Source organism: Spermophilus citellus (assembly GCF_964194105.1).
Source record: "Spermophilus citellus genome assembly, chromosome: 13".
NCBI classification, from domain to species: Eukaryota; Metazoa; Chordata; class Mammalia; order Rodentia; family Sciuridae; genus Spermophilus; species Spermophilus citellus.
Window position 1 is genome coordinate 70,971,419 of NC_138193.1, and position 23,499 is coordinate 70,994,917.

Sequence of the window (23,499 nt, forward strand, 5' to 3'; positions counted from 1 at the left end):
TCCACCAAGTGCTGGTAATTGCCATGGTCAAAACCACTGCAGAATCCTTCCCAATAAACACATTTGCTCAAATTGTTGTTCATTGGGTCATCTGCTCACTGTGTGGACATCACAGTAGATGTAACTAAAAATATGACACAGCTGCTGAACTGGAACACAGGAGCCCCAAAATTGTGAGACATTCTTGGAACCCAATCTGTGACGACTTCCATTCCAAGATTACCCTGTCAGCCCGCAGCCTGATGGAGTAGGCACACCATCCATTACAATCATACCAAGGAGGTGGCCAAGTGCACTTTTATGCTATCTTCAAAGGTCAATTTTTCATATAAACCTAAGTCTTCAACTTGTTATTTGGTGTAAGCAAAATCCTTTGAAGGAAATGATCTGACCTATATTAATCTCAAAAGCTTTTCTTTTTAAAAAAAATTCAAAGTTTATTATAGGAATAAATTTTATCAAAATTGCTTTGAACGCTTGACCTCTGCAACAGACATTAGAACATTCCTTGAAAAGTTCATTGAAAAATAAACAGACATGGAAAAGTTATGAGTGGTTTTTACCCTGGGGAGCAGTTTCCAGCATGCCGTTGCTGACACCTTCTGGAATAAACCTCCACTGGAAAACTGAGTGGTCAGCCCCTCCCGTACTTAACACCCACTGACAGTCATGGGACCAGCGGACGTTTGTGACGTGTGCAGAATGGCCCACATACTTTCTAAATTTGGCTCCTGAAAAAAGATTTTTTTAGAAGATTAGTTATGCCAAAAACATACTGGTTAAAAAAGAAATCACATTCCTATTCATATCAAGCAAAATTTTAAAATATATCATAAAGTTATTTTCAGGCTTACATATTATAATAAGCAAGCAAATACTCTAAAAGACACTTTAATTTTTTCAATATGGATCAATCTGAAGCTGATTCTTAGATTTAAGCTCTGTAACTAAAACCTGTTCCAAACAATGCTTATTATTATCACTGATTCTGAAAATAATTCTTGATCAAGAATGAACATCTTACACATTCTTATTTAAATGGTAGTAAAGGACTACATGTTTTACATCACAGGGAAGCAGGAAATAATTCTGTGAAAATAATCAAATTATTATTATTATTATTATTGGGGTTACATAGACTTAGCTGTGAGAATGAATTACTTTTCTTTTAAATTGGTTGCTTTATTCAGTAAACACCAGTCCCAGTAGTGAGTGCAATAGAAAAACCTATTTGAAGTATATCTGTGGTTGAACTTTTGCAAGAAAGACTCCAGTGTATACTCAGAACACAGCAGGATAAAGGCCCTGGTGGTAATGAGCTGGGTCCATTTCATGTGGAGGCTTAGAACTACATACTATGGGAGATTTCAGAAGATCATCAGCTCCTCATCCCTACTTTGAAAACACTTCTAACTCTTGAAGATCCTCTAAATGAAATCCTTTTCAGAGGAGGGAAAAGGTCATCCCATTCAACTATCACATACTTAAAATTCAAATATCCACCAGAGATACCATGATTTCATTTTATACGTAGGTGAAAATGACTACTGCAGGTCCCTTTCTTGAGGGCATGTCTGACCAAGTAAGCCCTATTTTCTCAGCCCCCCTGTACACTCCCCTACACCCCCACCCCCCAAAAAAAGATTACAGAAATACTGCCACAAAGAAAGCACTGTGTCTCAAAAGCAAGGTTGCTTATTTCAAACATTTGCCTAAATCAATTTTGGCAACAAAGTCAAACTGTTTCAACTAGGGTCAGCTGGAAATGCTGGATGAAAATTCAATAATTGGGAAAAGAGGTATATCCTTCCTGTACCTCTGTAGATCCTAAAGTGAGGGGTTATCCTTTACTATACTAACGTCTGTACAGGATCATTTAACCTGTCTTTTCAAAGTGGTTTGAAAATAGTCCAAGAATTCTTTGATACAAGTAAAAACAAATAGAATATGGCAAAAAGAGGCTGTGTGACATCCAAAAGAAGGCCATCAAAGGCAATGCAGATTCCTGTGCTGTTGTTCTTGGATTACGCCATGTTGTAAGGACACTCAAGCACTCTACCCAGCAGCTCTTGTAGCAAGAAACCGAGGTCTCCACCCAAGAGCCATGCAAGTGAGAGGAAATGGATCCTCTGTCTAGCTTTCAGATGATGCAACCTCCCACATCTTGAACTTGAACCACCCAGCTAAGCGGCTCATGAATCCCTGATCTCATCCCCCCCACCACTTGTGATATATTTTTTCATTTGAGCTGTTAAATTTGAGGGAGGAGCTGTTATGAAATAATAGGTAATACATAATAAAAGATATTTAATGCTTATTAATAATTAATAAATAACTAATATGTGGCAGGCTGGAGGTAGAACCTGCAGACGCATTCTGCCATTAGTATTTATGCGTTACCTCTCTGCTTCTATCTTCTTCCCTATCCTTCCCTCGCCTACTCTGCTACAGGCATACCGGCCCCTTTTCTATTCCTCAAGAGTGCCAGGCACTCTGCCTCTAAGTCTCGTACTTGCTGTTTCCTCTGTCTGGAACACTCTTTGTATCTGTTCTCAGCCACATCACCTTTTTGGTGGGGCCTAACCTATTTCACACAATACCAAAGTGGTCTTTTAAATACTTACATTGGTCCCGTCTGTCCTCCACTTAAAATCCTCAGTGATTTTTCAGAGTGAGGCCTGATTTTCAGTAGTGGCTACAGGGACCTTCACGACACAGCCCACGGGCCCTCTCCATCTTCCTGGTACACAACTCTCCCTCATTCACTGTGCTCAAGCCATTCTGTCCTGCTCTAAACCAACCCCACCCAAGTGTGGTGAAGGCTGACACTCTCTCCCCAAGGTCCCAGGTTTCTGCAACCGAAGTCCACACTACCTAGCTCATTTGTCATGGGAAATGGAGTTGGTTGTTCACGTCAGTGTCAAAGAGCAAGCAGTCTAAGTGGCACCAAAGAAAACTGTCAGCGTTGATGTTAATTATCTTAAGATTTGAAAATTGCCAAAGTAAGAAAAAATGAAGTGCTTTGGCTGTGTAAAAATAACATCGATTCAGTAATTTCCATTAACTGAAAAACACATTTAGCTGCTGGACCACAGAATACAGACATATATGCATTCCCCAATGTGTCAAATTAACTGGGTTGTGAGTTTTATTTCATCACAATAGAAAACTACAAAACTTGTTTAGGCTCCCACACTTTCTCACCGTCATCAGCCTCTACTCATCTTTGTCTTTTCATAGGTTCAAAACTCAGTGGGACCAGGGCACGGTGGCACATGCCCGTAATTCCAGCAGCTCAGGAGACTGAGGCAGGGGGATCATGGGTTCAAAGCGAGCCTTAGTAACAGCGAAGTGCTAAGCAACTCAGTGAGACCCTGTTTCTAAATAAAATACAAAATAGGGCTGGGGATGTGGCTCAGCGGTTGAGTGTCTCTTAGTTCAATCCCCAGTAGCCCCTACCAAAAAATAAAAAAACTCAGGAGAAATGTGTGTCTCTGGTACCCTTGGTTAGGGGATGAGTTCTAACAACTACTATTCCTATCAACAACTCCAACACGCTTTTATTAGCCCAAAGAAAAAGACACAAGAACTTGACAGTTTATAAATCTTATAATGAGCCTCAAATGCCATGTGTCATGAAAAGTAAAACAAGTTACTTTGCTAAGAGGGTATGAGTACTTCGATGCTGAGGTGGGTCTCGCTGCTCTCCCCACACTGTCACCGCACTGTCCATCTCTCTTCACTTGGAGGCCCTGTGTGCCTCACCCACAGGGTAACTTTTCACCAAAGAGTGCCTCATTTCAACAGGATTACTCACCCTTTCTCAGCTCCAATCAAAGTCCCACTCCTCGATTGCTATTTTGCACACCCCAGTCCACCCTACAAGGGGATGCACAGGAGATGCCAACTCTCATTCCATTCATGTCACTCCCCAGTTCTGACTCTGGAGACCAGTGGCAATGCTTCTGACCTCAATGATGTTTCTTTTGGATCCTGAATTCCCAGGCACCTTCTAACTTGCCTAACTTTTCCTCTACAAGTACATTACTCAGTCTAACCAGACACGCCCCATTACTCACATGGGCCATTAGGGGGAGAGATGGAAAGTTTGAATCGGGCACGTTGAGGTAATTTTGTGCCTCAAATATTTTAAACTGATGGCTATTTTGTCAATTGTAAGGGACGGTGGGTTTGCTAGGTGTTTTATGCTCCATTTTGTACCATGATTGTCACTGCTTCAAAACTGTCAGCTGACAATGACTTTCTGATTATATTTTTCAATTCCTTCCTTGCTTAATTTAAAAATCGTTCAAGTGAAAGAGTTTTCAGGCAGCAGCATGTTCCCTGCTGATTACTGCTGTAGGATCATAGTTTCAGGAAACAGCAGAGGAGTCTCAGAAGAGCTTGTGTGAGGGCTTTGTCTAAACTTGCAAAAGAGGAGGAAAGGGTCATTATATGGTTAATTCAGTCACTTGAAGTCTACAGGGGCCACATAATTGAAGTGACACGATTTCAACAACATAACATGACAGGGAAGGTTGTTTTGAACTCAACTTCCCTCTCAAAAATTCATCATAGTTTTGCAAATCTGGTTTGCAAAATTAGTGCTGGGACAAGAGATAAAATACATTGTCACCAGAAGAATTCCTTTCAGATTTTAATTATGTTAAAAGATTTGGTTTGCCTTTCCATATATATGCACAAGTAGCTAGGAAGCATAAAAAAACTTTATAATATTCTAATGGAAATATATGGAATTTAAGTTATGAATATTTACATAAGTATAAATAAAAATAAGATTGTCTGAACTGTGAAACACCAGGCTTATGAAGCACAAAATGGTATTAAATCAATGAATTCCAGCTTAAATTTGCAAAAGCATGTGTCTTATGATGGCAAACAAAGAAACAAAGGTGACCTTGACAACTCACCCTCTCAGCGGCTAGAAAAAACTGCTACAGAGTAACTACACACATCTGAGAGAAAATGAGTCTGCTGAATAGACACCAAGAACATAAGCCTTACTCGTAGTGCATTTCCAATCCAGAGTAAATCTTTATCCAATGAAACACCCCTCTTAGCCTTACCTTTCTTGAGACAAGGAAATTTAAACAACTTGACCAGTCCGAAATCATCTCCAGACACCAGCACTGAGCTGTTATAATTTGCATCCACAGAGTTGATGTCAGTAACCTCAGTGTATTTGGGCCAAATTCCACTCACTTCAGGCCCTTTCACACATGTCCAGGATGCCCAGGGAATCCCTTTGATTTCTTCTTTACTTGTTAAAGGCTTCCCAGCTGAAAACAATAAATGCTACATTTACATAAAAAAACATACTCTACTTTGTTCATTTTTCTTATTAAACTTTATAGCCCTTTTTAAATGTAATGTCTCAAACAACTAATATTTACTTGTCTGTAACTACTTAGATATAGGTGATATTATGCTTTGTATTGTTGATGAAATCAGTAAATTATGTGTTACCACTCTGAATCAACATTTTGCTAGGTTTATCCTAAACTTCAATTTTTTATGCTTTAGGGATGCTTACAAGCAATTAAAAAAAACCCTGCTTCTATAGTTTTTTAAAATACTAGACTTATTACTTAAATCTAAAATTGAAATAAGTATAGTTGGTCAGGGGAAACAGTCTTGAGACTCCTTCTGGGTATGTCCCCAAACTTAGGGAACAATCCATTTCCAGCAGCAGCAGCTAATGTGAGATCCACAGAAAGCACATGGGGGAAAACAACAAAGCAACGTTTGAGAAATACTTAGTCACACACCGTCTTAAAATTCATAATCAATAAAATGAAGCATACTTCTTGATATCCTCTATAATACTTTCAAATAAAATATCTGTGAGCACAGATGCCCTGGTATATCAATTGTGCATGGTCAAATTGGCAACCCAAAATTCTTGACTGTAACCTTATTATGTAAAAATTCATTTAAAAAGACATTAGAATCTTCAGGTACAGGGAATGCTACTTGTTATGGTTTAGATGTGATGTGTCTCCCAAAAGCTCATGTATGAGAAAATGCAAGAAAGTTTAGAGAAGAAATGATTGAGTTAACCCAATCAGTGTATTAATCCTGATAGAATTAACTGAATGGTAACTGAAGGCAGGTAGAGTGTAGCTGGAGGAGGTGGGTTATTGGGGGTGTTCCTTTGGGGTTAATATTTTGTATCTGGTAAGTGGAGTCTCTGATGTCTGATCATCATGTGAGCCGCTTCCCTCTGCCATGATGTACTACTTCACCTTGAGCCCCAAGGAATGACCTCTGACACTGTGAATCCCCAAATAAACTTTTCCTTCTCCAAAATTGTTCTTATCAGGTCTTTTAATCACAGCAGTGAAAAAGCTGTGATTAAAAGAAAAAGCTGAGTAAAACACTAATCAGTAAACTTAAAAATAATTACCCTAAGTTCAATATCCTACACACATCTTTCCTTGCAACAAATATTTTTAACAAAAGTCAGTTTTGTTTTTTTACTTCAATATTGATTTGCTTATTTGCTTTCTTTTGCACTTTATGATTATTAGTTTCAGTTGACCAATTTCTTTAAAATAACATTGGGATTTTGACCTAATTATTCTGAATCTGCAAATACACTGTGGAATATTATGATTTTAACAAAATTAAACTTTGATCATTGAATATTAAAAAGTGACAATAGAATCAGAGTTTATAGTTATTTGGAACATAATCCTTGGCCCAGTGTTCTTTCTTTGGAGAAAACACTGCCAGGAAGTAACTCTGAAGAGAAAAATCACACATATACAAGAAGTATTTGGAACTGCACTATCTGGATGAGCAAAGAAACCAGAAATAGCCCAAACAGCCAATAATAGAATGATAAAGTAAATAATGATATCATCACTGAGAAGGATATTATTTTGTTATTGCAAATGACAAATGTGTTCCATGTTTCCACACTATGGAAAAAAAAAATATATATATATATATAATAATATCAAGCAAAGAGTGCAGACACAAAGAAATACATACCTAATAATGGTACATTGATGAATTTGTAAGACAGAAACTCAGTTATGTTACACATTATTTTATGGTAAATAATTTTTTAATAAAAGATTTAAGACAAAATGTAGTTATCTGAGGTCAAGAGTACTATTAATTTTTTTCCTCTTACATTAAAAATCATCAAAGATTATAATGCAGTAATTCACCTTTTAAGACACTCAGTATTACAAACTAAGTGTTACTAAATTAGCATTATGTCAGACAAATCTCTTATACGTGGTCACAATAAAAAATTGTGACTTTTTATAATCCCAATGAGCATATTTCACCAAATACTCATATAATAAAGGGTCCTAATTATAGAGAACACATATTTGGGACTAAAGCAATCAAAGTAATTGACACGATGATCCTCAAATCTTTGAGGAGTCATTCTAATCTTGAGGTCCTGTGCATGAGCTCTAGGCTGGCTCCAGAGGCAGTTTCTAATTTCCCAGGGCCAGCCTGTCTAGAGTTTTAATAGGCCCTTCTTCTAGAGCCAGCTACTCTTGGTATCGGGGATATGATGGGGTGCTACTGTCTGGCAACTGAAACCCACAGATTACACCTCCAGCTCATTTTTATTCATTTCTGATTCTGCTGAACTGTGTGCAATGCACTAATAGAGACATTATGACTATTTTGCATTACTGCCATTTATTCAACCTTTTAGAGATGCATTAATGAAAAAATGAAATGGGCAAAGAGCAGGAACAAAGAAGGAAGAGGGAACAGCCAATACATCAAAGACTTGGATAATGAACTAAATGGGTCATGAACCTTCGAATACTGGGACGTTGGCCGTACAATTATTTCAGGTTGTGTCCACTTTAAAAAATTGTAAAATGTTACAAGTATATAGAAAAGTATGGACCAATCTTATTTCACTGTTTTTTTTAAAGGTAACCAGCACCCTGAATTAGGTGTTTATTATTCCCACTCATTTCTAAAACATATTACTAATAATATGTATGCAGCCAAAAATCATATATCAAATTTGTCCTATTTATATAAGTGATCATACACTGCACATATCATTCTGCCACTTTCACTTGCTCAGCAGTTTATTTTTGAGATCTACCCTCATTGACACAAATTGCTCCAGTTTAAGGTCTTTCTAACATTCCATTATGTGACTGTCCCATATTTAATTAAACCCTCCTCATGCTGATCATCACTTGGGAACTGCTCATTTCTGGCTCTCATGCATACTGCTACAATAAACATTCTGTGCACGTGGCTTTGTGCATGTTCCCAATAGTAGTGTGTGTAGTTTCCATTCCCCCTCTTCTCATCATTTAATATTGACTTTTTTTTCTGCCAGTCTACATAGTGTAAAATGGTTTCTCATTGTCAAAATTATCACATCTCCGATTCCTTATCAGATGTTCATCGGTCATTTAAGAGTTGTACATTTTTTTCTAGTATTTTCCCTTAGCTTTTTTTTGGGGGGGGAAATGGCAGTGGGTACTGGGGATTGAACTCAGAGGCGCTTTACCACTGAGCCACATCCCCGCCCCTTTGAGATAGGGTCTTGCTAAGTTGCCAGGGCTGGCCTTGAACTTGAGATCCTCCTACCTCAGCCTCTAGAGTCACTGGTTTTATAAGTGTGGGCTACCATGTCTGGCCCTTACACTTAACTTATGGCATTCTTTACATATTCTAGACAAATATTCCTTGTCCATTACAACAACTGCAAGGATTTATGCCTCATTTATTCCTTGTTTTTAAATTTTAACTCAGGGTCTCTTTACTTGTGTAGTTAATATTTTTTTTTATTTTAATGTGTTTCAATTCATTAACTTTTTCTTTGAGGATTTATGATTTGGGGATCTTATTTAGGAGAACATTCCCTGCCTTGAGATCATAAGGATATTCTCTTACATTTTCTTCATGTAGTTGAAAGTTTGCTTTTCACAAACACCCAGTGACTACGTATGACTCACATGGCATTTTGTAGAACAATCGATCTCCTGCACCATCATTAGTTTGCAAGTATTTACTATCCAAGGACCAGTCAATGTGTGTAATGAAGCTAAGGGACTTGTTGCATTCTCCTATTTTCTTGTACCGCTGGGCAACTGCGTAGATGTCCACTGGGCCATCATTGGATCCCACTGCGAGGTAAGAACCATCAGGAGAAAATTTCATTTCATGAATGACTTCTTTCCGATCCTTGATGTGAACCACTTCTGTCATATCTCTGTAAGAGTCAAAATGCCAAGTGATAAGCATAAAATTGAGAATTAGAAAACCCAATTGATATTTTAAAATACACATCTCAAAGGAGGAAAAAAGGTTTCAAAAGGAAGAGAAAAGAGAATGAAAATATTAACTTCTGAGGAAAGACACGAAACATTATTTCAAATCTATGACACGTTTATGAAAATAAATACTTGAAACATTTTGGGTTTTTAAAGTAAATACAGAAAACTGTAATACAAAGCATTTTTTCTTTTCTATTCAGTTATATATTTTTTCCCTAAAACTTTTATTTAAAACATTGGGATTTTAAAAATTATTTTTTAAATATGTCCTGGAGAAAGGCAAAATGTATCAAGGCTGGCATGAAAATAAAACATTGTTTTTATACTTGAAGAATGACAAGCTCCTGACTGTTATACTTAAGGCTTATTGCTGTAAAAAGTCAGTCCAAAAAGCAGAAGAAATTATCTATGTAAGTGTTAAATTATTATATCATTTAATAGTCACTATGAAAGGTCAATAATGAATACACTGAATCACTGGGCCCTTTTGGATGCTTGCTGACAAGATTCTTTGAAGCATTTCTGTCCACATTGGAAAGCTCACTGAATTTTTTTTCCTCCAACCATGAGACAGGATTTTGACTGACAGGTCTCCCAAGCCATTAAAGATGGTTTCATCAACTCCAAAACAAACTGAATGCACAAATAACAAATATTTGCTTCTCCATAATAATCCCTGCTATCATTTATTAGTGGCACTCTAGTTTACTCTAATGTCATAAAATAGATTGTGTAGGCTTTCTGGCTTGGACTTGGGAAATTTATCATAAAGGAGATCTAGTAATTATCCATCTTATCACTAAGCAGAGGAATAAAATGTTGCCCACCAGTTTGGTAATGAGTTATGTGTGGCTGGCAATGAGAATGCAGTGTGATCAACTGTCCAAGAGCATTCTTCAAGGCCATATCGCATTCTCTCTTTGCAGAACATGCAGTAATTTACAGATGCATTTCTTTTCTGTAAGCACAAAATGTGTGAGCCAAGCAAACAATGTATTCAGAGGACTTACAAGGATGGGTCATAATGTTTGTCCAATAAAAATAATGGAGGATGTTAGCAAGGAAATATTTCATTTTAGTGTCAATTTTGGATGGAAGTAATCTTTCATTCAAGTCCACCTATAAAAATATCTAGTGCTGTTGGATGCTGCTTTATTCTTCCTTCCTCTTTTGTTGGCTTAACTACAAAGCCCATGATCTCTTATCTGAAGGCCATTGGGATCAGATGTGCTTGGAAAATGGTTCTTCATTGGATTTTAGAAAGGTTAATATGCTGGTCTGGGACAGCACCTGAGTTAAACACATTTTTTTTTTTTAGCAGATAACATAACATGTTATTATTCCTAGAGACTGTAAATAGCCTCACATCAGTTCGTTGGATTAGGCTCTAAATTAACAAGAAATTTGGATTTTCATAGTGTTTTGGACTTCAGAATTATAGGTAGGGAATTGAGGCACAATGGTACTCCTATTTGAAAGGGTAAATATGCTTCCTAAAGTCCTGGCATATGTTATGACCAGGAGAATCTTGGCTTCTAACAAAAGAGCATCTCTAAAAACCATTTTCAGAACTGGCACATACCTGACTCGAAGAACGATGAAAGAGCCGTCCTTCATGCCCAGGGCCAGCTGGGACCCGTCGGGGCTGAAGGCAACACTGCGGACTGCTTCCTCCATGTTACAGCGAGCGATCAAGGCATGGTCAGCCAGGCTCCACAGCCTACGCCAAGAGCAAGTAAGAGTAAAGCCAGACCAACGTCTCAGAGTCACATTGTTAATCACATTATAGGAAAAGACCATACTAATGCTTTTATTGTTAATTTAAAAATATGTGGGCTGGGGATGTAGCTCAGTGGCAGAGCACTTGCCTAGCACGTGTGGGACCTTGGGTTCAAATCCCTAAGTACCACTTAGAAAAAAAAGTATATGTGAGTACCGCTCTAGTAACTGATATTTGAGCACATACAGACTGAAACACATTTGTTGGCCTCCCTGGAAAGAAAGCGAATCTAAGAATGAATGGTTCCCCTTATCCAGGATGGCTCCAAAGTTGGTTGTATATAGTCATAGCTATCACTCAAGGTCCTTGGATGACCCACTACTAAAGGATCCACTATTTGTGGGGGGACACTTCATGGTGCTCATGGCCAGTGAGCACAGCCACTGCTGGAGAAATGATAAGTGCAACTACTTGATCTCTGAGCAGAGCCGACTACACGTATTCCCATCTCCAGAACACCTAATCCAGGCATCTCAAACTAAGTGAACCACAGAAAAATATTTATGAAATTCAAATAAGGGTTTCCATGTTATAATTATGACATCCAACCTGTCAGGACTTCAAGAATCTTAACAACCAAACAACAATATCTGCTAGGGGGATGGAAACCCTATCGTCCTGCAACAGAAGGGCAAGAGTGAGTAACAGGTGGCACTTTCCCAAGTATCATCTGCCATCAGGAGAGGCAGGCACACCCCCTACAATGTGGGGTTGCTTAATGAACAGTTCATGGTCCCTTAGGCAGCCTTTACTGTTTGGCCTAAAGCTTATGATAGTCTCTCAATACCTCATCCATTATTCATCATCCCGGGCTGTTTTTAGCCTTGTACTATTTTAAGCAATGTAAGCTTTGCTTTAGTGGGCTGAAGAACCCATCCCTTCCCAGTAAATGGTATAGAAAGCCCTAGAAAGCTGCCAAGATAACCCTTCAAGAAATTGACTTTTCCCCTTCCTAAATTTCAAAACTCAAGGTAACACAGCATTTAAAGTTTTAGTCAAGTTAATGATTAAGGGGGAATAAAACAGATTCTGCAGCCAGGGCTCCTCAAGGAGCTCACAGTTCTAAGACTCAATACGATTCTTAAAATACGAAAGCCCAGGACCTTCTGAAGTCCTTCCTTTCTGAATGGGAGCGAACAAATTACACAGGTATTTGAATGAGTTTATGGCATTGTTTTGGCTACTTGGCAAAAACTCAGAGTACAGGAATAAAAAGAAGGGAGTCACCAGTAGCATAAGTCAAATAAGCACTCATTACATGAGTAACTGTCTCTACCTTCCTGAGATGAATGCGGCTTTCATACTTGGCAGACACTAAAAAACAGAAATGAGCAGACTGTATCTTGATTAGAATCATAAACATACAGAATAAGTGGGAAAAAGCAGTGACCTTTACTCTAGTTGACAGTGTTCTGTTTCAGCTGTTAAAATCCAGAAAAACAATCAATCAATCATTCTCTTCCTCTCTGTAGTCTATTATTAAGCATATTTAAAGCTTAGAATAAATACCTAAATTTTGAAATCAGTGCAATAATCTTAGTCTCAAATGTTTAAGTCATATAGTCATTCCTTCAATAATCATCAGGATCCTGATGGCATACGAATTTTTCCCAAACATTGAGCTCTCAAAGAATAGATGAATCACAGCAAGAACTTTGAAGGCACTAATAACACTGTGCACCTTTTTGGAAATTAGCCTTCACTTTGGATTTGAAAACAATGTTCAAAATTTCATCTCAAATTTACAAAGAAAGCTGGGCTTGGTGGTACATGCCTGTAATCCCAGAGGCTGGGGAGGCTGAGGCAGGAGGATTTTGAATTCAGAGCCAGCCTCAGCAACTTAGTGAGACCCTGTCTCTAAATAAAAAAAAAAAAAAATATATATATATATATATATATATATATATATATATATATGGACTGGGGATGTGGCACAGTGGTTAAGCACCCTTAGGGTCAATCCCTAGTATCAAGGAAAAAAATTACAAAGAAATAATAATTGATTCATGTGATGAAGACAACTTTAAAAATCAGAACTGAAGTTCTGATGGTGAGGAATTGAAGAATGAGAGTTTCTAAACTGCAAATTGACCGTGTAGAGGACCAAGTATAGAGGGGGAAATGTGGTCTCATCACATAGGAGCACGTCTGGCTCACATCTTGAACCCGAGAGAATGGCAAGCCAGCCTAAATAGCATTCCTGTATTTTCACTTCTAAGAACAATCCCAATAAGGTGAAGCCATAGAAAGATAATGAAAACTCATGCAACCAGCTAGAGTCTAGCTAAACCTCCTAACGCTCCATTTGGGAAGTGTATGGTTCTGTACTGTAGGAATCCCTGGGGGAGTCCCTGGGATAACTCAAAGGTGCTGGCAGCTGCAACCTCACCTGACAGAGCGGTCATCGCTGCCTGTCACAGCCAGAGGCTTCTTGGGGTGCAGGGCCAGGGCCCAGAGCTCCCCCTCGCAGTGGCCCTGCAGGATCAGCATTGGCTTGTCTCGCTCTCGCACTATCACTTCAAATATCTCACTGTCTTGGGTCCCAGCTAGAAGGCGGTCTGCTCTCCAGCACACGCTCCGGATAGAGAGGCCTAACAAAAATAAATACAAGCATTTCGCACATGGTTCACAAATTGAAGGAGAACACCCAGAGTAAACATCCTTTCACCAAGCTGGCATCTGGGTGACACATCCTAAAAACTCCTGGGGGTGCAGAATCAATCCCACACACCATGGTGTCTCTTTTGCAAGTGTAATACAATGTACATTGACATCTCCACCACCCCGCGTGACCTTGTCTGCTACAGTGGCCATTCTTGTCTGATTTAGAAAACCTATGTGTCTTTACAGCAGTATATGTTTGAAATACTACATCTGAAAATGAATATAAAAGAAGAAATCAGTTTTTATGAACCCCTATTGAATTGCTATGAAAAAGTAATCACTTCAATCTTCAGGATAACATTGTGCTGAAATTACATGCGGGCAAAACTAGAAAATCGTTAATTATCATATTAGGCAGGTTGAGTATGTATTTGATAGAAACCTAGACTCATTCTACTGGAGAAACAGATGTATTATGTCCCAGGAATATGCAAATTAAACTAATCTCAGTCTCAAAATACCATATAACACTTGTCAGCGAAGATGCTATTCTTCCTTGTCTGAATTTATGGAATCTCTTCTAAAAACACAGTACTCTTTTTTAAGGCCAAACTTCTACCTCCGTAGTATTTCTTACTCTCTAGGCAGATTCTCACTTCTCAGCTTAGGTTTTGATCTCTGACATCTTGCGGTCTATTCCATTCCTGACAGGGTTCATCATTTATTGTCTTATGAATATTCTCCCATCTGAGTTAGAAATTACACAAGCAATTCCATTTTTTTAACTCTTTTAAAATTCAGCAAGGCTTAAATAAGCTTTGCGATCTGAGTTGCCTGTCCAGACAGCTTTGTGTCTTTGGAATAGTGTTCCAGAAGCCCAGGACCCAGGTTTCACTCTTGTTCTTTATCTGATTGGCCAGGAACTCCAGGAAGTCCTCTCCTCTCTGGAGATCAGTTTTTCTCCCTCTAAGGTATAGACTATAATTATGGAGAGTCTGTAACTTATCATCCAAATTTGAGATCCTTTGAAAGCAAAAGGAAGCTCTATAAATAATTAAGTTTACAAATTTTTAAAAAGAAATATTGACCAAGAAAGTGGTTCTAGTGGGTTGAAAGGCCAGTTCTATCAAAAATATTTCAAATACAGAATTCTAATGACACTGTGACAAGATGGAAACTTCAGGAGAGAGGAATAAATAGAGCACAGGAATTTTAGGGCAGTGGAACTATTCCGTAGGATGCTATGATGACAGACACATGTCATCATGCATCTGTCAAAACCCATAGAATATACAACACCAAGGGTGAAGCCTAACTATGGACTGTGGGTGATGATGTTGCGTCGATGTAGGTTCATCCACCCTACGCTCTGCTCAGGGTGTGGAGAGTCAGGGAGCCTGTGCACGTGTGTGCAGCAGGTGTATGACTTTTGTTTTCTGGGATGTGTGGTTTTTGTTTGCTTTTCTTTGGGACACAAGGCTATTTGTATGAGATACTGCTCTTTATTCCTCACTCTGAATTTGTCATTTCATGTCCTGAAGTGGAAGGAAAAAAGCACACAGGCAGATGTTTATTCCTGCTGTGTGTGGGGATACCTTGGCAACAGCTGGCTCACGGCCACTTAAAATCCTCTGCTGCAAGCATCAGGATGGACTGCAAGGATGGGAAGGATGATGCGTGGGGAAGCACCCAGACGGGCCAATGGCACACAGCTCTGTGGTGCAGGGGCCACTGGCCTGCAGAATAGTTTTGGCCCAATTATCCTTATCTCTTCCAAGTTCCCATGTTCTTGCTTCCTCCCTTGCGTTTTGTGAGCTCTCGCAGGGGGCCGACAGGAAGGGGCTGGATTTGCCACTTCCCTAGTTGGCTTTGCATTACCCATAATTTTATTACAGAAAGGTGCAGCACTTGCTCTTCAGAGTTTTCAGGAAGTAAAGAGTTAATGATATTCTAACATCAGTCACTCACTCATTGATTCCTCCCACTAGGAGGGGATTTCTGTGAAGATGAGAGAGCTCAGTTTTATTTACTGTTGTGTCCTCAGTACCTAGCAAAATAGCTGGCAGGTAGTAGATGCTTAATGAGAATTAATGAATGAATGAGCAAATATAAAAATCACAAATACTTCTCAAGTTCTCAGTACACCAAGGAATAAAAGATACTATTCCTGTTCTCAGTGAGAACAAAGGAAGAGGGATATATTCATTTTAAAAAATGACTATATGGTTGACACTGGAGTTCAATATGGAACAAGCGAGGCTCAATGATGTGCTATATATTTTAACTGATATTGAATTTTCAAGCCACAAGTCCTTTTAAAATCCCATTGTTTCAAAGCCACTGCCTTATTCCAAGCAGGCCTGAAATCCACATCTTCACGGTAGGCACAAACACATCAATTCTCCCCCTGGTCTCTAAAACCATGTCTAGTCACAGAAGGCTAAATGGCTTGAAAACAAACTTCTCCCAAGGACCTGAGGTTCTACTTGGTCCAATGTACAAACATTATTCTCTCTACTACCCCACTATTTTTTTTTCTGAACAGATTCAGAAAAGTACAAAGAAATCCACAAATTATCACCTGGAATTGGCAACTATTAACATTTAAAAAATAGTCTTGCTAGGCTGGGTGTGGTGGCACATCCCCATAATCCCAGTTGCTCCAGAGGCTGAGGCAGGAGGATGGCCAGTTCAAAGCCAGCCTCAGCAACTTAGCAAGGCCCTCTAAGCAACTTAAGGAGACCCTGTCTCTAAATACAATATCAAAAAATCTGGGGATGTGACTCAGTAGTTAAGCACCCCTGGGTTCAATCCCAGGTACCAAAAGAAGCTCAGAAACAAAGATGAACATTCCAACTCAGCCCAGACTTAAGTTACATGGCACACACCATCTTCAGACTACATTCTCAGAGGAGCTCCAGGGGCCCGGCAAGGAGAGGACTGGGAAACAGGAGATCAAGAGGCAGGGGTCTGAGGCTCCCACCCTTTCGTCAGTGCCTCGAGATCTGTGTGGTACTAGGAGACAAGGGGATTCTGGTGAAGTAATGTAGACAATGAGGTTACACCACCAGGGATGTCTCTGGCTGAATATGGGGGCAGTGGAGAGGGAAAGACAGAAAAAGAGAGGGGACAGGGGAGCAGGAGGAGAGGAGGAGGAGTGCTACATTTTTGTCATTTTCAACAAACTTAGTGAGCTGTGAGCATGTCTGAGACCAATTGAGCTTCTCCACACATTTCTGTTCTTTAAACAGAAAATTTATCTTTTGTGACATCAGACAAGCTGACCCCTGGAGTCTACTACCAGGCAACTGAGGAGACGCAGGGTCACTCTCATTCTTAAGATAATAATTTTAAATAGGAATTACTTCCTGAAGCACATGGGTGAGGAGAGAATTGTATTTCAAGCTTCCTAGCAACACTCTGGTTTCAATATTCTAAACCTAATTGCTCCTCTGCCTGCAAAAGGTATGGAGAGAAGCACAGTCTCTTCTGGGCACATTCTGGAGCCATTCTGCAGAGTGACAGATCCCTGATGAGGTTCTGACAGTCTTTCCCTTCCCCCTGTGTATCCAGGCTTGGTTTAACTTCCCTAATACAAACACAGAGAAGAGGAAGATGACTGTGGTGCCCTAGCCAGACTGCCAAGGCCATCACTGCACTGGGTAATAATCAAGCCTGTCTCTGCTTCTTTATCTTCTATTCTGGGAGTCAGGGAAACCCAGGGTATGATTTGGAAAATGATGAGAAGCATGCCAATAATGAAGAGAGGCAGAAAAAAAAACATGTCATTATGTGAAGCCTCAGTAACACTCTTTTCTTCTTTTTTTTTTAAGATATAGTGAGAGAGGAGAGAGAGGAGAGAGAGAGAGAGAGAGAGAGAGAGAGAGAGAGAGAGAGAGAGAGAGAATTTTTAATATTTATTTTTTAGTTCTCGGCGGACACAACATCTTTGTTTGTATGTGGTGCTGAGGATCGAACCCAGGCCGCACGCATGCCAGGAGAGCGCGCTACGCTTGAGCCACATCCCCAGCCCCAATACTCTTTTCTTCTTAAAAATGCACATTGTAGATATTTTTGACAGTAGGGAGAGGCATCCACATTTTGGATCCTATGGCCCCTCTCCACAACTTGCTGTGAGAAATGTGGAGCTCTGGGCTGAGCTTGGTACACATGGTCAGCAGATGGCAGCAGGGAGCAAACCACCCATTTAAACCTGAAAATCCTCTAAGGCTAGGACCAAAACTTCCTCCCCCATCCCTTTCCACCATTGTGCTGGGGATGGTCCCCATGGCCCCACACATACTAGGCAAGTGTTATGCACCATGAAGCTACATCCTTAGCCCAAGATCAAATCCTTACCAGCACACTGCTCTGGTTTTCACATTCAGACGAGAAAGTAGAAAACAGTATCCTTCTAATACTCTCTGCTACCATCCTAAAACCTGGGCTCAGGGAGATCTGGTCCAGGAAAAAATAACACAGACGTCATTACTAAAGGACAGTGCTTATTTTTCACTAGTTGTTTAAATAGACTGAATTTGTATCCCAGCCCCAGCCTGTCCTAGGGACACATACCAAGTTATTTAATTTTCCAAATCTTCAGTTTCTCCATCTGTAAAGCGAAGATAACATTAGCACTCCCACTTCACAGCATCATGAGGATTCAATGCAGTAACACCCTACATATGTCTGGCACCGAGGGAATCCATCGATATAAATTATTATTTTAATCATCAGGTCTTTGTGCCTTGTCAGGGTTGTTTATGTTTCAGTGTAGCACAACTCGCTGTGTGTGTGTGTGTGCGTGTGTGTGTGTGCGTGTGTGTATTTAGATGACAGTCCCATAGAGTCAGCCAAGAGCTATGAAGATGTTACCACACATACATTCCCCCAAGTCTCAGATAGTTCTTGTGCTACAACTCTTTTGTGTTGTTGTTTTATAATTTTGATGGGATAGCACTACAAACTCTCAGAAGCAAAGGAGCTGTCCAACAGAGAATAATTGCGTGAATAAAATGGCCTCCCGATTATTTGGCCTAAGGAGAAAACTGGCAGCAGGGCAGAGTTTGATTCTTAATGATATTCTTAAGTCTGCTGCTCCAAGGCCTGAAAATATGGTAAAGAAATGACAGCAGTTGTTCCCAACACTTACTGTGTATTGGAATCTACATGGAGGGTTTAAAAAAAAATACAGATGTCAGGACACCACCCGGAGATTCCTCTCAATTGGTCTGGAGTTGGGCAAGGCATAGTTATTTTTAGGTCACCAGGGTTGAGAACACGGCCTGCCAAGCCCAGTTACAGTGTTCTAGGACTTTAGCCAGACTGGTGGCAATGTAGAGTGCCAGGCTGCCTCACCAGGCAATGCTCGAGCGATGGATCCTCAGCTGCAGCTGGCAGATCTACTGCAGCAGGGTAAAAAGACTGAGGCCTGATGCACTACAGGCCAGAGACAATGCAACCTTGGAAAGCTGATTTTTTTTTTTTTTTGTACTAGGGATTTAACCCAAGGGTGCTTTACCACTAAGCTACACTGCCAACCCTTTATATTTTGAGACAGGGTCTCACTAAGTTGCTTCAGGTCTTGCTAATTTGCTAAGGCTAGCCTTGATCTTGCGATCCTCCTGTCTTAGCCTCCCTAATTCACTGAAATTAAAGGTGTGCAACACTGTGCCAGCCTAAGAAGCTTGTTGATTCTGAATCAACAAGCGAGTCCTGAAAGTGGGCAGTAAGGACCCTCACCACCAATACTGAGCCCTGAGCTCATGAATGCTGGTGGTGACTTAGGGGGAAGTGCTATTATTAATTCCATGGACTGCATCAGTCATCCATAGTTGTTGAGATATCAATAGTTGTTGAATAAACGAGGAGATTACAGCATAGAAAGTTTATATTTCTTGCCAAGTCATGGAGCAAGCAAACAACAGAAATCAAAGATTCAGCCAGTTCAATTTGGAAGCAAATACTGTTCCCCACAAAGGTATATTTCCTATCTCTGTGGATGTGTACTCACAGCACACAGCAAAGATTACTAAACAAGACAAGGTGATGTCTGTCTCCTGTCAACCTAATATCATTAGAGATGTAATTCCAAGGAGTGCCTGGAGGGTGAGGGAAATAAGAGGCACTAAGAGAACAAGATTTCACCCAAATGTAAGAGCAAGTGTTAAGGGCCTTTGAATCCCTTTTCAAGGATGAAAGAGACCACCTAGGAGCCTGGACCCAGAAGTGCCCAGCCTTGATGGGGTGTCTCAAGGGCAAGGCTGGGAACCAGAAGGAAACAAGAGGAAGGAAGACATGCATCTCCCCAGGGATTGACTGAGAGAGAGAACTGGCCTCTCGAATTTTGAGATCCAGTACAAAATGGAAGCATGGAGCCCCTTGTTTAAAAATATTAAGAATTTCATATGGATGGATAAAAGGTGCACAGCATCTTCTTCCTCCACAAAGAAGAACTAAGGTAATAAGCGTATGACTGAATTTTGAGGTGAGCAACATGGGAATCAGTATGAGAAAGACTGGGACTTTGTAAGATTAGAAGACTTGGGACAAAAGCATAGAAAGAGAAAGCACCCCAGTATCTGCCACTCTAGTTCCACAGCCAGGGAAGGGGAGACTCCCCTTTGTAGGGATAAAGGTGCAAAGCAAAGTCCCATAAAAATATCAGTCCAGACACTGGCAATCCTAGCTACTGGAAAGTTCCACAGTCTACTCAATGCCTTGCAAACCCAATTTAACCCAGCAGAGCAATTGAGGCCCAAACCTGCTGGGTGCACTGCACTGTGAGGGATGGATAGTATCACATGGAAGGGAAGGGACACAGAGGGGAATGCAGTTGATACTCTTGAAAACCAGAAGACCAGGGGCTTGCCCTCTGATCTACAGCACGGTCAACCACATGTAGACTCAGGTCAGTGCCAAGACTGTCAGTAGACCCTCTACATAACCAGTTCCTGCTATCCCCTGCCCCGTCACCATGCTGAGGTGCCTGTTGTTGACAGGGTAGGGAGGGATGGCCAGTAGTTCCCACTGCTGCTCTGCCCACAGCAGTGTGCTAAGGGGGTCTGGAACAACTCCACAGTTCCAGCCCCCACCTCACCCATACACCTGTACTGCCAGCGAAGCAACAGAGAGGCACACTGGCCTCCCACTGCCACTCCATATGCCCACCTCACCTAACTCTCCACCACTGTCAGGACGGTGTGAGTGCCACCAACGAGGCGGTGATGCGGTTCCTCCCCGCACTTCTCCCTGTGTAATGTCTGAGCCTGCACCATTCAATAGGCAGAGGACAAGTGCTGCAGGCCCCTCACCACTGTCTGGGCCCCTAGTGCCAGAGACCCTTACTAGGAGCAGAGCTGGCACTAACAGTGCCTGGGAAAACCTCTACTGCCCAATTGGAGCTACCAGCCCTACTGTAAGAGTAGCCACACAGTGAGCACCCCACACTCACTGCTATGTGCCCCACACCTACTGGAACCCCTAGAATAAAGTGTCCCCCTTTTGTGTGACCTACAGACACAATGGGGTCTCTCCAACTCTACTGTGGTATGAACTGTGCCCAAAGAAGCTACAGGAAAACTATATTATTTAATGCCTAGCTGGAAATAAATTTGGCATTGCTTAACAAACCAACATCCCAAGACATATCTCCTAGAGAAAGCCACTTACTAAGAAGGTCATCCTGTAAAAGTGGTAGACTTACCTGATCCACTAGATGTGTAAACCTAATTTCTGAAGTATCAGAAATATGATAAAACAAGGCAATAAAATGTCTCTAAAAGAACACAGAAATTCTCTAGCAATGAACGACATAGACATCAATATGGATAAAATCCCTGATAATTTAAAAGAATGATTATAAAAAAGTGCAATGAATGAAGGGATTAGGGGAAAGTGCTAGGGAGTGATATTGGCCAAATTCTATTGTTATATTGTGTACATGTATGAATGTGTGACCACAAATCTCATCAATATTTACAACTAGAATGCACCAATAAAAAATATAGGGAAAAACACAATGAGATCCATGATATTACCAATAAATAGTTAAATGAAAATTAGAAAGACAATGAAGGATATTGTCTTCCTAATGAGATAACTGGAAATTCAGCAAAGGGATTTTGAAAAAGATTTGGAAATGAAGAGCTCAATAGGTTAAATAAAAATAAAGTTGAAAGCTTCAACAACAGAATAGATTCAAGCAGAGGAAAGAGTACTTGAAACTTGAAGACAGTTCTTTTGAGATATTTAAAAGAAGAAGAAAGAATGAAGAGATCATTAAAGACCCCATTAAATGGACAAATATCCACATTTCTTAATATCCAAAGGAAAAGAGAAAAGGTAAAAGTAAAGAAAACCTATCCGATGAAATAACAGCAAAAAACTTTCCTAATCTTGGAAAGATATGGACATTTGTGTACAGGTGGCTTATAGGATCCCAAAAGACAAGACCAGAAAAAATCACCATAACCGATTATGATAAAAATTTCAAAAGTATAAGACAGATAATTCTCAAATCTGCAAAAGTGCCAAGTTACATTTAAGGGTAACCCATTAAACTAAAAGAGAAACATTACAGGCCAGAAGGGAAAGGAATGACATATTCCAAGTCCTGAAAGAAAGATTATATCCAGCAAGATTAACTTTAGAAACAAAGGAGAAATAAAGACCTTTCAAAACATAAAAACTGAGGGAATTCATAACTACCAGACCAGCCTTATAAAAAAATGCTCATGTGAGTCCTACTCTAGAAGTGAAAGAAAGATGACTACCACCATGAAAACATGTGAAAGTGTAAATCCCACTAGCAAAATAGATATGCAAAAGAGAAACAGAAAAGAAGTATCAATGCAATAAACCATCAAACCACAAAGATGAATAAGGAGGGACAGAGAAATAATATTTAAACCAATTAAAAGAAAATCAACAAAATGACAGGAATAATTCCTTACTTACCAATAATAAACCTAAATGTAAATGGACTAAATTTTCCAATTAAAAGATAGAGTGGCTAAATGAAAACTAGCTGGTTGAAAGTACATAAACAAAACAAGATTCAATAATATGCTTCCTACAAGAAACTCACTTCCCCAATAAAAACACACACAGACTGAAAGGATGGAAAATGATATTCCATGCAAATGAAAACCTAAACAAGCAGGAGTAGCTATACTAGTATCTGACAAAGTATACTTTAAGAAAAAAAATTATAAAAGACAACAAAGGCAGTCACTACATAAGATCAATATATCAATTCAACAAGAAGATATAATGATTATAAATCTATATGTACCTAATGTCAGAGTACCCAAATGCATTCTATTATCATATATAACTAATTAGAATGAATTGAAAAAATAGATTCAGGCTAACGGAGCCTCTACCATCTTCAACACATGACTTCTAAGGCTTCCCTAAGAAACTGGCATCTAAACAGCAAACGGGGAACAATAGAAGATCATACATGGGAAATTTTTAATGTAGATCAGGAAGTGGCACCAATCACCTCCACAAACATTTCACTAATTTGAACTAGGTCATATGGTTGCTTCATAATTCTCTCTCTCTCTCTCTCTCTCTCTCTCTCTCTCTCTATATATATATATATATATATAATATATATATATATATATGAATGACTGGGTAAGGAGGGATGGCCAGTATATATATAATATATATATATGAATGACTGGGTAAGGAGGGATGGCCAGTATATATATATATATATATATATATATATATATATATATATATATATGAATGACTGGGTAAGGAGGGATGGCCAGTATATATATATATAATATAATATATATA

General features: G+C 39.6%; 1 protein-coding gene across 1 annotated transcript in view; it reads right to left on the reverse strand.

Moving 5' to 3' along the window:
• Nucleotides 1-23,499, reverse strand: part of EML6 (EMAP like 6) — a 260,325-nt gene that overhangs the window by 103,999 nt on the left and 132,827 nt on the right. Inside the window, exons 8-12 of the mRNA XM_081264735.1 lie at nucleotides 13,469-13,670; nucleotides 10,882-11,019; nucleotides 8,979-9,235; nucleotides 5,088-5,300; nucleotides 564-731 (exon numbers count right to left, since the gene is read on the reverse strand). Of these exons, the coding sequence (XP_081120861.1) occupies nucleotides 564-731; nucleotides 5,088-5,300; nucleotides 8,979-9,235; nucleotides 10,882-11,019; nucleotides 13,469-13,670 (978 nt within the window). The remainder of the gene's footprint in view (nucleotides 1-563; nucleotides 732-5,087; nucleotides 5,301-8,978; nucleotides 9,236-10,881; nucleotides 11,020-13,468; nucleotides 13,671-23,499) is intronic.